The sequence below is a fragment of the Cinclus cinclus genome, chromosome 7 (genome assembly GCF_963662255.1).
Source record: "Cinclus cinclus chromosome 7, bCinCin1.1, whole genome shotgun sequence".
NCBI lineage: Eukaryota > Metazoa > Chordata > Aves > Passeriformes > Cinclidae > Cinclus > Cinclus cinclus.
Window position 1 is genome coordinate 16,743,889 of NC_085052.1, and position 15,354 is coordinate 16,759,242.

A 15,354-nucleotide genomic window follows, 5' to 3' on the forward strand; every position below is an offset into this window, starting at 1 on the left:
AAAAAGGGGCCTTCAGGAGTGTATTCAAACATGAGAGAGCCAGCCAGGAGCCTGGACAGGAAGGAAGGGATCACTGATGGGCAGCTGGAGGCACCTGTAACAGCTGGTGCTGGACTTAGGCCTTAATGCTTGTATTCTGGCCGCTGCCATACTTGTACTTCTCACAGATGCAGTGAGGCCACCTGGTCCCATGCTGGTGTTTTATGTAAGGAAAATGTGCTACATGTGCTCAGCATACCATTTTTAAATCTTCAAAGCTTCATGTGAAAAATCTGTACGTGGCAAACAGAGTATTACTCCTGTGTTGTGTTAGATAGGAGGAGATTTGATATATATTTTCTGAAATGTATTTCTTTCACTTTGCATAATTCAAGACTTCATCTTTGGAAAGAGTGTAGTTGAGACAAAAAAAGCTATTGCTGTGTCTTCCTGTTTCTCCCCCCACCCTCTGGAATTCTTTCTGTCCCTCTGAATTATTGCATAATTCTCTGATGAACTAAAGAGATCATTTCAGCTGTAACCAACCTTTAAGTCTTGTAATTAAATCAAAACCTTTCAATTATTCTCTGTAATGCTTTAATACAAATAATCACTGCTTTGAAGGTCAGATCTTGAATTTTGAAATCAGAACCTTCTACCTCTCATAAATGGTAAGAGCTGTTTTCACATTGTGACACAGGTATTTGTCCTGTAAATGTACCATCTGTTTTGTCTGACTAATAGTCATATGGTTTCTATCCTAAACAGAACACAAACTACTGAACTTACCTATAGTGTAGTTAGTTTTTAGGGGTTTAAGATATGTGCATTCAATAGTAAAATTATTGTTAATATAATAATATGTAATAGAATAATAATAATTAATAAAGTATACAGTCAACAATTTTATTCTGCAAAATTCTGTTTATTTTTTATGAGAAAAGTTGTCTACTCTTACACTGTGTGCTGTGTGATGCGTAAGTGTGCATAGATGGCTTTTCCATAGCTAAATATAGTTTGTGGGCCATTTGTGTTGTGCCTCAGTAAATTAGCACCAGCCCAGCTAGACCAGTTGTGGGTCACAAAAACGAGGCGTTTTTGAGTTACTGGTAATCACATAATTGGAAATCTTGACAGAGAATCCATGAGCAGGAAGACTGATGGCTGGTATTGAATAGGTGGTTAATGTTCTTTCCTCCTAGTCAGCATTATACTGACACCTCAGGACATACTCTTAGAAATGGCTCTACTGGTGGAATAATAAATTGAGTAGTGTACTTAGAGTAAATCAGGGTGAGTTTTGGCACTGTTTTGCCATAGTCTGGCTCTTGCATCTTAGTTTTCATGTGGATTTCAAGTTCTTATAACCTTTTATCATAAAAATAGAGTTGTATTCTTGATACAGAAGATACATTCCAGAAACACTGGCTTCTTAAGGAGATTTTTTTCTATGTATGTTGCTTATGTTTCATGAAGGGTATTTGAACTGTGCATCCAACTTCTGTTTGGTTTCTTGAAGTGCCTCCTGGTTTTTTTTTTTGTTTGTTTCTTTTTAAAAAAATTATTTCTAAAGCTGTGCCTAAGTTCTGCAAAGATTTGCATCGTGTCGTTTTACTTTCCAGGTCTGAGCCCAGGTATGTTGCCACTTTTTTTTGTATACATGATGTTAGCTATTTTATTTGCAGACAGTGTGCTAGCTCCAGGTTAAGGGCTGGAGATGCATTCCAAATCTTATTAGTAAAACTTTATTTCTCCCCATGTGTTACTGATTCTTTTTCAATCATCTGCTGAGCTGCATAAATACCAACCAGGGTAACTATAATTTGAAGGTAAAATCTCAGGGTTGGCTTTTCCTAAAATGAAACATATGTTTGAGTTTTATTTCAATTGAGGTTTCAGAAATTTTATTTCACTTCCAGGCTGCTTGTGGAAATTCTTCATGGTGTAAGAAATTCAAGGTTTAATCCTTAGTATTACTTCTTGAAGAATACTGCTAGGGTTTGTTTGGGGCTTTTCTTATTTTTTTTTTTTTTGTAGTGCTGTGTAAAATGCAATCTCTAAATTGCTGTCTAATGGTCCCAGAACCTTCAGAACAGCCCAAGAAAATTCTACCAAAGACATTTTGTTAAAAGTTACATTCTCAATTGTTACTCTATCATCTTACTAAAAGCTTAACAAGATAAATAAATTGGAACGTGAATTCAGTACATATCTAGAGTAATGCAATTCTGAAATAGGGAAACTGGCCAAGATACCTCTAAATATATATCAGATATATATCTTTTAGGTGAAGAAGCTGAAATAATTCCAGTAAAGGGGTGTGTGTGTACAAACATCTAAGTTCTCTGTAGAAGCCAGAGGACTGGGCAGTTCTGTGTCTCAGAAATATAAGGTGCCTCAAAAAGAAGTGAATCAAGAGCAAGAAGTTTACTGTTCAAATAACATGGGCTAAATCCCAGGAGCAGGCTATGTTACAGTGTAGTATTACTCATCTTGCTGGCTCTGACACCCAAGACAGTTTCTTTTATTCTTGCCAAATGTCAACCATCTGTCTTGATCTCAGGAATTAGTGCCATTCCCTGACATGATGTACCTTTCCTTGGAATGTCATCCTGACTTTAGGCACTCAGGACTTTTGCTCTAACTCACGTGAAGATGTGATTGGAGTGGGAAAGTCACACCACTGACCTTCAGATGTTTTAACTTGGGCTTCCTGTACAGCCTGTGCTGAGAAACACTCAGAATAGATTCAGGCCTATGTTAAATTCTTGTTCTGGAAGTGCACTTAAACTACACGGTACAGGTAAAATGTGTAGTTGTAACCCAGATTACCCTTTGGAGGAGCCTTGCTTTCTTTGCTAGCATCTTAGCTTAGATATCAAAATTAATGTCTAGTTTAGGGTAATGTTGTTATCCTACAGCATGATAAAAGGACGAGGAATGAACACTGAGAAAACCAATTTCTTGACCAGTGACATACATTTAAAGGGCTGGAAAATAATGATTCTTGACGTTAGCAAATGGCCAGGGCTTACATTTTACTGTATTACCAGCTGGGCATTGGCCATCCTGGAGGAAAAACAGACAGGAGGCAGAGAGCTTAATACATGTTAGACATCTGCCCTGCATAGAGCAAAATCATAGTCCTGAATAGAAGGGCCTGCATTTGTTCCATGCAGTTGGATTACAATGCTCCTCACAGTCCTTGAAGAGAAACACAGTCTTCTTCACTCAAAGTGGACCAGCAGATGAAAGGCTATGAAAACTCAAGAAGTCTCAGTTACTTCTCAAACTAACTAACTAGCTAAAAAGCAAACTTTTTTCCAGCACATTCTTATGCCATTATTTTTAGCCAAATTGGCCAGTAGGTCAGAGTGGCCAAACAGATGCTGGGGCAGCAGAAGAGCAGGCAGAAGTGCTGCTGGGGCATCAGGGCAAGGCTGCTTCTGTTGTGTTAGGCAGTTTTGGATTGGCTACTCTTTGTGAAGTTGCATTTTTGGCAATTCTTCTGCAAGGACTCGAATATGCAGGTGCCTGCCTGGATTGCAGCCTTTGAGCATATCCAGACTTGCAGAGTTAGAGAGTGTTTCCAAAGGTAGTTTAACATTTTGTTCTCAGATTGATGCTGCCCTGCCTGGTGTTGTCACAACCTGCTGCAGCCAAGAATAAGCAGTATTTTGAAACAGGTCAGGCTTCCTTACTGAAACTTTGCTCACAGCTGAAATCTGAAGAAACTGAAAGGTTGAGTGCTACTAAGTACTGGCTGATCTGACCCTCAGTAGTCAGAATAAACCCTGTTTTGCAAAAATTGAGAGGTCAATAGTGAAGTTCCATTGTTGCCAATTCACTTTTGTGCGTCTGAATTTTCCTGTCTTGTTTAAGCAAATTATAGGATCTGACTGCAGTTTCAGTCAGGTGCTTTGTGTAGTATTGCCAAGTACTGTCATACTGCCTCACTTCACTGTATATGTGGATGCACTGAAGAACACACACACATTTAAAAAATCCTGTGAGATCCTTCTGAGTGAAAGGCATTATAAAAAAGGAGATAATTATTTCAACATTTGATTCAGATATTCTATATAAAGCACATTTTGGCATTACAAAAAGAACCAAAACATTTAACAGTTTGGGGGGAAGAAAGGAGTCCTTTTTATTTTTAAGGATAATATTAGTATAAAATTGAAAATGAGTCACATTCTAACTAATTTCTAACTTGGTGACTCATGCTCTTGGCAAACTAATTATCCAAGGCAAGTGACTCAGATGCTATAGTTTTATGATATTATGGTTACAACTAAACATGAGGCATGATTTTGGGTATAACAAATGTATCTGTACCCAAAATTATGCCACAGTGCTGGTTGAGGGTGTATTATGCATGCAGATTTCTTTAATCTGATGTGTTTTTGTCTTTTTGAGGTAGGTTGGTGTGGCTGGCTTCTGGGTGTCTAAAGCAGTCATGGCAGTCATCAAGAATCTCAGGGTGTATTTGGACAAGTAAAGTCTAATCTGGTGTGTATTTATTTCTGTCCAGGAACAGTGATTTGTTAAAGCCTCATGACAAGAGCATTTCTCTGATTAAAGTTTTCACTTCAGATTCTTAATAAATTGTTTGATGAGTATTATCAGTAGTATGGATCTGGAGATGATGGGAAGATTCATGCCATATTTACTTGGGATGAATACAGGGCCAGGCTGTTAGCTGTAATCCTCTTTCTTTTTTGTTTATTTTTCTTTCCATGCTGCTCCTTGGCTGCAGTCTGTAAAGTATTATCACAATGCAGGTCTGATCTGATGAAACCACAACTAATGCCAATGCCTGCTTATGATGGGAAGAGAACCCAGACTGTAAACTTGGGATTTCTGGCCCCTTAATAGGCAAGTCTGTTCTTCATCTTCCCCTGCCCTATAGGCTCCCTTTGTTTCTGTTCTTCCTCTGTATTATTAACTCATATTGAAGTTCAGTGTCACTATTTCCTGGGAGCCCAGTTTCCTTTGGGTGTACATACAGTCTAAAGAAGTTACATCTTACCTCCATGGTGGGAGTTCATTATGCAATAAAAATAGAAAACCGTTTAGTTTTAATAGTTCTGAATGATTTTCAGCTGAAGCAATGAAAATGAGTAAGTCAGGCATATTTTGGTGAAATGTTCATATTTCTCAACTATGATTTTTAAATTGAGAATTTAAGTTTATAGTAACATGAGAAATTATTCATAATTATTGCAGATACCTATACAGCCTTATTCTCAGAAAGTAGGCTATTCATTAGTATAGCTGAAATGATTCCTGTAGTGAAATAGGAGACTGTCTTAAGCAAGCTGCATTGAATAGTAGTTTGTATTCACTTTCTTTGGTTGTAAGTATAGCAGACAGCAGGTGAAATAATTAGTGACGCAGAGAATAACACAAATCATGTCAAACAAGGCCTTCAAACACGGTGTTTTGAGGTCAATTACCTGTGTGCCTGGAACTTTGATCACACTGGTAATGGCCAGATGACATAACTTGGGTGGATGTACATGCAAAGATAAAGAGGCAGCTTTTCACTGAATTTTCAAGCAAAACAAAAAATGTCAGTGAAGTGAAAATGTGTGTTTCTAATATGCTCAAGGAACTTCAACAAAGGAAGCTAATACTGATTAATTAATTTGCTGAAACTGCAAGCAAGGGGGTTTGTTTGATATTCAAACTTTAATGGATCCTGTTTCCAATAAGCAGCATGAAGAAGGAGTATTTCCAGGGCACTGCCATTCCAAATGGAAGACAGCATGTTCTCTGCCTGATGAAATGTAAGTTTGACTGCTAATCAGCCTGCCTAAAGCACTGGTAGATTAATAGCCAGTTTTCCTGAGAAAAGAGTTTCTGAGGAACTGAAGCTGTTTTCCTGTTTTATTAAAAAATAAAATTAAGGTATTCTTATTTTTTTTCAAGTGGAAGTCTTTCAGGTTTCCCTTTCAGCACTGACCCTGCCTAGGCAAATGAGGTAAAAATCTGAGAATGACTCTGGAAGTCTGCTGCTAAATTTTTCACTGGAGGGGCATGGACATATAAATTTCTGGTTTGGGTGAAACTAATCCAAATATAGCTTTCATTTTGGAAGTGAAACCTGTCTGCGAATCCTTTCTCAGCTTTCTTGCTACTTTTTGTTTTAGCATTACTGCTTTTTTTTCTCTAAATGGAAGGTGGGAAGAGCAGTTATTTACAGTTTGTAAAGGGTTTGAAGATCTGTGTGCACAGAGCACTTTGTAGGTGAAAATTATTTAAATTCAGAACTATGTTTTGTCTCCTTCCTTTTTTTCTCATGTCAGTCTATGCTATGACTGAAGTCAATCTGCTTATAATCAAATCTAAACTTGGTTGGTGATTAGGGATTGTGAATTTTGGAATTTTTGTTTTAGTCACAGTCTTTCTAGTTCACTGAAATTAGGGGTCCAGCCTGATTTCTCTCTGCAGGAAAGATAAGGGTTATTTTCTTAATGTTTTCACTAATTGTTTGTCTTTGCTGTTCCTATGAAAATAGTCATGATGAGTCCATCACTGGTGCTCTTTGCATTTGCTTCAAAATATGGGAATGAATCTGCTCTAAAAATGACTCTGTCTATGTATGTCTGTATATGTTCTGGAGGATCTAAGGTCTGAAAACTGTTAATGATGAGGAGGTCATAAATCAGACAGCTTTTTTTTTTTGTTTAGGATTTTAGGTCACACATATTGATTTCAGCTTGTATCAGATTGCAGTTGTGCCTGTGAATGAAGACTAATGTCATATTTGTGGGCATTATGTTATGTGCAGTCCATGACCACTGATGCCTCAAAACCATTGGATCAGTGTTTCTCTTACACCTTTATCTGTTGTGATATGTGTACCTTCCTTTCTGATCTGTGTGCTTGTTCTGCTTGTTCTCAATCTTTTTATTTTCCTTTTTTTTTTTCCCCCTTTGTGTGTGTGTGTGTGTGTGTGTTTTCGGTTTTTGTTTGGTTGGTTTTTGTTTGGTTGGTTTTGGTTTTTGGTTTGGTTCCCTCTTTCCTTCTAAGAGGAAATGTAATGAAGGTAAGACACATGTCTCCTCTGGTATATTAATTAAATTTTATAAATGAAAAAAAAAAAGCAAATCAGTTGGTGCTTATTACTTCTAGAGCAGTCAGGAAAAAAGGATGAGGGACAGATGTCTTTGCTGTATCAGTTCTGTTTTCAGTGGATATACAAAGGTTTTGTAAACTGAAAAAAAAAGTATCTTTTGTCTCCTATTTTACAGGAGATACACAATGCTTTTGTTTTCTCGGTCCATGTGTGAGACTGCTGGCACCAAAAGAAACTTCTTGTTTCTTGAAGCTACAAAAGTAGCTTCCTTAGCTGACATCTATGTCAAAATTAAGGATAGATACAATAAATTTGGTAAGCAGTGTTCATGAGATCAAGGAGTCTGATTTACCATTTTGGGTTGAAAAGAACAATAAATGTATATAATCAGAACTTTATATGTGACTGTCAGAGTGAGATCCTAGGGGGTTTCACCATATGTTACAAGATACAAAATCTTTTGTGCTCCATGGTACTTAGCATATGTTTCTTAGGCACTTCCATGTTAATAATTGATCCAAATAACTTGTTTTGATCACCCATATGGTGTCTTTGAGTCTTAAATTCTCATTTGACCAACTCTGTGTTTGTATTAGATATGTTTTATTACAAGAAAACAAATATTTTGGTGACACTAAGATCCCTGCAGTGAAATATAAATTGGTTCCTATGCAGGAGAGACTCTGAAAGTTGCTTTCATTGGTAGGGGCTGTCTTCACAGTGTATCTAATGAAGAAACAGAAATCTATAATTACAGTTCTGGCATTCTTTTTTAGTGAATACATAGTTTGTATTGACCTTGTGAAAACCTGAAACTTCTAAATTGGCCTCTTGAATATAATAAAATGCACAACACAGAACATATTTACTTTAAGGTAAAGTCACTAGTTCCAGAAAGATTCAGAAGATAAAACTCTGGCAAACCCACTCAATGCTAGCAGAAGATTGTTTACCTTCTTTGTTACCAGGTAGTTGGAGCATTTAAGGACAGATTTGTCATTTGTAGCATAGCTCCTTCTTCCACAAGACTCTCATTCTTTGCAAACATGTATTTAAAAGTTTTTTCTTAAATATTAGCATTTGTGTATTATTGTCTGTGGTTTCAACTTAAACCCATAAGAACCTACTAAATATTTTTTAGCCTAATCAGATCTTTGGTTTATCTATCTGAAAGCACATATTCTACTAAGTTTTTAGCTTCAGGTGAGTTGTGGTATTTGGACTTAAACCCTGTGCTGAAATGTTCATTCAGACATACGGTTCCTTGCTACTGGAGAAATACCAAAGGTGTGGTGTGTTTCCATGTTACACTAATTCCCATCTCTGAGCTAGTTAAAAAGAAGGAAAATTAAAGCTCTGTGTCCTTTCTAGGCTCTGATGGACACTATGTGTTGCCTCCTGATTTAGATGAGTAAGCCAGTTCTGTCTGGATTGGAGGTATGTGTGCAGCTAGAATAGTTTAAGGAGATGCCTTTTTTATCTCCTGCAAACACAGGCTTAGGAAGTCAGGTTCTGTGTTGTTACCTGATTCATTATCATTAATATCCATGGAAATTTCATGTCAGCATTTAAGGTCTGGGAGTACAGACCAACACAAGTTCAATTTTATAGCTGACTGTTGATAGGAGAACCAGTTCCTCCTCTTTAGATATGGCAGTGCTGAATAGAGGTAGTCTTTTCTACTTGGCAGCCATTCATTCTTTCAAAGTGCTTGTTTTGAAACTATCACTTGCCTCCTGAGTGCATTATGAAGGACCACATGAAAATGCTGAGTTGGAAAAAAAGTGCACATTCAGCTGAGTAAAACCAGTATGTATACATACATGAGGATAATTGTCTGTGGGGGAGCAGTCAGGAGCAAAGACCACTGTTTTCTCTGCTAAGTGCTCTGCCACTTGTTGCAAGAATTTATTCTTTTTTAAGATGATGAACATTATTTCTCAATCAGTGGGTTGTGAACTTGCATGTTTTTCAATCACATTTTGTATATTTAAGTTAGATAGTTAAAAGATAAGAAGCAGTACACTGAGCCAAATATTTGGGTAAAAGGTAGATTTTATGGGGCAAAGGAGAGTGCATTGGAAATTAGTTTTTTTATCTTTTTTAAATACCTAAGAGTTTGAATTACCTGTTTGTTTTCTTTTTTAAAAAGTTCTCTGCAGAATAGAAACTATGGGAAAAAAAGATTATTCGCCTCCAACAGATGCTTTAACTTCACTGTCTGGTACTCATAAGAAATAATCAAGGACCCTAAATGCTACTAATTTGGGGAGTTTTATTTGCAATGTCTGAACTAAGGCACTTCATTTTTTTTCCCTGTAGACAAAGAGCACCAACAGCTCTTTAACTGCCACGGTTCAGTTAAAGTTGGAGAGAGTAAGTGTTAACTAAGTTATAATTGTCTAGTTGGACATAGAAACAGAGGTATTGGCAGGGAAGGCTTTAGGGAGAAAAGGTTATCCCTGCTTTGTGACTGCTGCATGCTTTTTTTCAGTTGGGATGAAAGACAGCAACCACAATCCCTAATCTCATCTCAGAACTGCCAGAGGAGAGCTGTAGAAACCACTTGGACTGCTGCAAATTCTGGCCACAGGCATGGGCAAGATGGTAAGACCAGCCTACACCTATGTACCCTTCTGACTCTTACTCCCTAGTCTTGCATGTTGTTGTTAGATGTGTAAGTCAAGTCTGTTACACAGGCAGATAGTGATTAGACAAGGGGAAACAGAGGAGACGTTTACATTATATGTTGTTAGGAAGAAATTCTCTACTCAGAGGATAGTGGGACACTGGAGAAGGTTGTCCAGACAAACTGTGAGTGCCCCATTCCTGGGACTGTTCAAGGCCAGATGGAATGGGGCCCTGAACAATGTGATCTGGTGGGTGGTATCCCTCTGCATGGCAGGGGCTTGGAACTAAATGGTGTTTAGGGTCCCTTCCACCCCAAACAATTCTGTGTCCTAGTCCAGACAGCATTCCAGGTAGCATTCATGCTGCTTTGCCTGGCCACTGAGCTTGGCACTTGGGTCAGGAGATGTATCTATGCCCTATTTGTCATCAACAAAGAGAAAGAACATTCCTCCTCAGGGCTGTTCAGACTGCCGAAGCAACGTTCCTGCTTTGCCAGAGTGCCTTTCTCTATGTTTCTCTCCCTTGATGAAAGTGAGGGGGAGATGAGCGTCCCCTCTGTGCAAGGCTTTTCTTCATAACATCAACAGGTTTTCTTTAAGTGCCACAGAAGGCATAATTGAAAGAAGCCTGTACTAGTAGGTGGGTGAAAAGAGAAGGAACTGATGGTCTCAATATCATCTTTCTTGGCCTCAATCTGACAAAGATTTAGGCATATGTCTAAATTTATGCCATTCATTTCCTCTGTCATCTGCAATCAGTTTCCCCTCCCAGATGCTTTAGTGTTTAGGGGGGAGCAGAATTCTCATGTGAGCTAGCTGTTGTGATAGTAAGACTTGGCTTTCCTGAGTCACTCCAATAATCCCAGAGGTCTTTATGTACATTTTTCAATACTCTGACATTGCACTTTCCAGATAAGAATTTTGCTCAGTTTTAGAGCTGTTTTGTCCCATTTGATTTACACATCTATCACTTGTCATTATATAGTTATGTTTGACTGTTGGTCCTCTAGCCGTGCAATTTATGAGAAAAAGAACTTGAAAAAAACATGTGTCTACCAAAGGTCCTGCATGCACCAAAGCAGTATGGGGTTTTATTCCAGTTCTGAAGAGAAATTGAGAAGAAATACCAGACTCTTAGACTTGAAACTTTCTTTTTAATATGTACAATATGTGAATATACCTAAAACAAATCAACAGTATCTTTTTTTTTTTGTGAGGAATGTTCTAAATAGTTAATTTATTTTGCTTTACTCCATCTTCTTTATTTCAAAGAGGAAAAATTGAATAAGAACTAGTGTAACTGGCCTGCAGTATAGAAACAGGATAAACATAGAGGTAATTTGAATAGAAATATAAACAGGAATTGTTTACTGCCAGCAACTGCTTGAATACAAATCCTCAGGCAGCTATAGCAGAAGTCTCTTTCCTTACATTTTTTGCAATGTGTAAAACAGTCTGTGTAGTTTGAGAAGATACGTACATGTGTCTCATTACCACTTCTCTCCAAAATATGTCCAAACCTTTATAGCTGGTTGGCTTTGAATTAGAATAGCAGCACTGGTACTCTGTAAGGTTTTTTGTTGTTGTTTTTGGATAACATTTACATGTGGACTACACCTGTTTGATACTTACTTTAGCTTAGCTTTAGACTGTGGATATAGGAGTCCTATGGAATGAAGGAGGGAGGTACAACCCTCAGAGGTTCCTAAAACGTTTCAAGCCAGATTGTCTGATGATAATATACCTGAAAGGGTGGTGTACTTTGTTTGTTTGTTTGTTTTTTCCAGTTCCATTGTTTTTAAAACTGTAACATCTGGACCACAGCACAGTGGAGGGAGCAGAGCCCTCCTCAAGGCCTCCCTGGTGAGCTATTGCCTAGATAAGAATTGCTTACTCATGGTGACTGGGCTGAGAGACCCTTTTTCTACCTCAGGACCCCATTTCATCTCCTTGTAAGACTATTGGGTCATATTTCCTTGGTCCTAAATAATTGGCCCTTCTGTCAAGCCATGGCTTCCTTATAAAAACCCTCTGCTTCTGCCCAGTTCAGTGGAATGAAGCTGTCACTGGACCCCCTTCACAGAAGCTGCCAATAAAGGATTCTGTGGAATCACCACCCGGCTCTTCCCATCTCTTGTCTCCGAGTTGGCCGGGGTACCTTGCGAGCTGCGCTGAAATCACTAAGAGCTGAAATCACTTAAAAAAGCTGATTGCCTGAAGCCCAGGCCTTGCTTGCATTGGTACCCTGAGGCTGAGACTGCCTGAGACCTCTGGAAAAGCTGTTTCTTGTTAAACCTCGCTATCTAGGACATCTGTGGCAGTCGGGGTCAGACTGACCCCTGGTACCAGCTGCAGCACAACTCTTTTGATCCATGGCAAAGTATCCTAACTGCCAGAGAGTCAGGAGTTTGCTGAAAATGCCAGACTTGCCCTCTGTGTTTATAAACAAATAAAAAGAGGTCGGAGAAAGCTGAGAGTCCGAAGCACAGGCAGGTTTGGAATAATCCATGAAGTGTTTGCTGTGCAAATGTGTAATATGCAGTGAGTTGGTATAGCAGACTTGTTCAGTGATCTGAGATATTTGTGTCCTGGATTGTTCAGCATACAATGTGTTTGTAGTCCTTTTCCCACCAGATTGCTGGTTTACAGTGAGGTACATAGAAAATATTTTAAAATATAAACTAGAAGCTTCCACCTGCTTCAGCTGAAGAAGACAGAGATACTGAGTAAATGTTAATTTTGAAAGAGCTGAAATCATCCTTGACTTCATTTGTCAATATTGCACCTAGATTCTATTTAGATTGTTTTACAAGTTTAACTGAAAACTGAATTGGCAAACTGTTTAGAAAGCTAGGGTAAAAGGAAGAGGAAAAATTTACTTTAGTTGCACCAAGGTGTTAGAAACTTTGCTTGTAATACATGCCATTACTTCATTGACAGATTTTATATGTTCCAGTCCACTTTTATCTGTGTCATAATTGTGCAAAATTAACAGCAAAATTTAAGGGAAATACTTAATTAGAAATAAAGGATTGGAAGGAACTTCCGAAAGATACCTTCTTCTTGCTTCAAGTCTGGATCAGTTCTCTTTAAACCACAGATGTTTGGCTTCACCTAAAAACTGGGCAGAAATGAACAGTCAAGTTTTCTGGTTCTTAATAATAATGAAAATAATAATGAAAACCTTTATCTAGCTTCATACTAAGAAATGTCTGCCTCCAGTATAAAGTAAATTTCCCTCCCTGCAGTTGCCACTTATGAATTTTCTTATTTCTTAACAATTGTGATGATTTCCTTTGCTGCTACCTGTTCCAGAATGTATACCCCTTCAAATTTTTCATTTCATAGACTAAAACTAGATGTTTTCATTTCATTCTGTTCGTTATTCCAAAAGTTTTTTAGAAGCCTCAAATTGGACACAGTACATGAGTACAATATTCCAGGGAAGCAGTGGAAGGTCTCTTCTGCTACCAGAACGAAATTTCAGTGTGTAATTAAAGGTGCTCTTGCTTTTCTCTGAGTAAGGTAAAAAGTTGCCACCTTTCAGCTGAGCTGCACTAACTGCTCGTGTGTCTGCTCCCAGCAAATGCAGAGAAAAACAGGTTTGATCTCCTATTCCATCTCAGGCTGGCTGTATGTGCAGTCAGTTTGTGTGTCAGGGAGGAGAAGGGACAACTCTTACCAGCTGGGGACAGTAGCAGCATTGATTCCTCATGCCCTAAGGGGTTAGACTTGACAGTTTTGTAAAGTGTACCCAGCCAGCTGCCTTGGTCTGCCATCAAATGACATGAAGGTCTGTGCCATCCAGGCGGCAGCCTTCTGTTTTGTAGTTTAAACATAATCAGGTAAGCTAGGGACTTCTCAAGGAATTTCACAGTTTTGGAGCCCCCATGTAGCAGTAAATGTTTGTAGCCCGTCTTCCTTCTTGCCCTCTTCAGAGCAGTCACTTTCGGCTGGCACTTACAAATGCTTATGCATAAGAAAATTAACAAAACTAAGTATTTTAATAACCTTCAGAGTATTATTTGCAGGTTTTTAGGAAGAACATATTACTTTGTTCTCAAACACTCTTTCTTCATTTTCTCAACTTGGCGTGCTTGTTTTTCTGTTGCTTGCTCTCAGTTACCTAAACATCATGTTCTGGTCCCAGCCAAGAAGTGGAAGAATGCCACATAATCTCTCCTGAAGCTATTTCTTAATACAGTATCCCTTTCTGGAGGCAGTTATAATAGTTCTTTATTCTTTGTACCTGTTCTGCCACGGAGGCCCCATGTCCTGTACTAATCCTAGGCGTAAGAAGGAGCGTTTACGAGACCTGTTTTTACTTTAAGGACAACCATGCATACAGTGACTGGCAGTTTGTATAAAGAAATGACCTTCATGTGCAGAGCAAAATTCAATTCGTGTTTCTTGTCAAGTATACTCATGACACCACAGCATAGTTCACCCAGTTTTATTTTAATTCCACTTGATATTTGATATATTCCATTCAGAAAATGCGTTTTTACACTTGGATATCTCAGCGGTCAGAGAATAAATCACAGTCAGAGATTATCAGCGCTGCGCAGGGAACGCCAAGATACTAAAAAAAGCATGAGGTCAAACACATTCAAGGTCACACTAGTCCCGCTAAACTGGTGAGCGACACGTGACATCGTAGCAAAAACTTGAACGTTCCTACCGATGCTTAAGTAACTTTGTGTGAGGTACAAGGCATACCTAGGTGCGCACGCACCGACACCTCCGAGACGCAGATACCTGAGTCACAGGAGCGTGCGCCAGGGTACGCCGAAGCGAAAATGACCTCGCGGCCGGTACCGGGGGCAGCCTGCTCAGTGCGCAGCAGCGAGCGGGTCGCGGGAGCCAGGCCACCCCGCAGCGGTACCGGGGGCGGCGTGCGGCGGCCGCGCCCCGCCCCGCCCGCGCGCTCCCGGGGCCGCCGGCGGAGGCCCGCAGGTGGGGGGCGCGGCGCCGGGAGCGCGCACGCTGCCCGGGCGGGGAGGGGGTCGCCGCGTCCCCGGCGAGGGCGGCGGCCGCTCCTCTGCAGCGCGCTGCGGGCAGGACGCCTGCGCCGTGCGGGGGGGCGGGCGCCGCATCCCAGCGCTCGGAGCTGCGGGCGCCGGCATGAGCGGAGGCTTCGCCGCGCCCGGGCGGACCTGAGCCGGGAGACAAAGGGGAGAAGCTGCCGCCATGGGCGAGCGGCTCCGCGCCCAGCCCGCCGCCCCGGCGGGGCCGCCGCCGCCCGCCGCCGCCTCCTGCTCGCTGCTCGGCGGGCTGCTGCAGAACGGCTTCCACCCCTCGGGCCCGCCGCTCAGCAACGGCGGCTGCGGGGAGCCGCCGCACCCGCTGCTGCTGCGCCCGGAGCTGCCGCCGCTCAGCCACGGCTCCCCGGCCAAGAAATGCAGGCTGCGCCGGAGGATGGACTCGGGCCGGCGGCACAGGCCACGTAAGTGATGACCGCGTCGGCTCCGGGGAGCGGCGCCGGCCCGGCCCCCTCCGCACGGCGCTGCCGCAGCCCGGCCCGGTGTCGGGCGGCCGCGGGTCCCGCGCCCCCTCCCTCCCTGCGGAGAGCCGCCCGGCCGGGGCTGACGGCCGCCCGGCTCCGCGCCGCGGGCGTTCCGCCCCCCCGCCGCCGGACGGGCGGAGCGAGGGCCCCGT

The 15,354-nt window shown here is 41.0% G+C and overlaps 1 protein-coding gene across 5 annotated transcripts in view; it reads left to right on the forward strand.

Annotated features, from left to right (window-relative positions):
• The window catches only part of PANK1 (pantothenate kinase 1), a 44,372-nt gene that overhangs the window by 3,380 nt on the left and 25,638 nt on the right, over positions 1 to 15,354 (forward strand). The window contains exons 2-3 of one of the 5 annotated variants that reach the window (XM_062496105.1): positions 5,704 to 5,774; positions 9,561 to 9,673. The exons of 1 other annotated variant lie outside the window; for it this stretch is intronic. Coding sequence is in view for 1 of the 4 variants with exons in the window: in XM_062496106.1 (XP_062352090.1) it covers positions 14,887 to 15,142 (256 nt within the window). In the remaining 3 variants the exon portion in view is untranslated. Of the gene's footprint in view, positions 1 to 5,703; positions 5,775 to 8,487; positions 8,504 to 9,560; positions 9,674 to 14,886; positions 15,143 to 15,354 lie in introns of those variants that run through there. 3 more of the 5 variants (XM_062496110.1, XM_062496109.1, XM_062496106.1) reach the window with 3 other exon arrangements.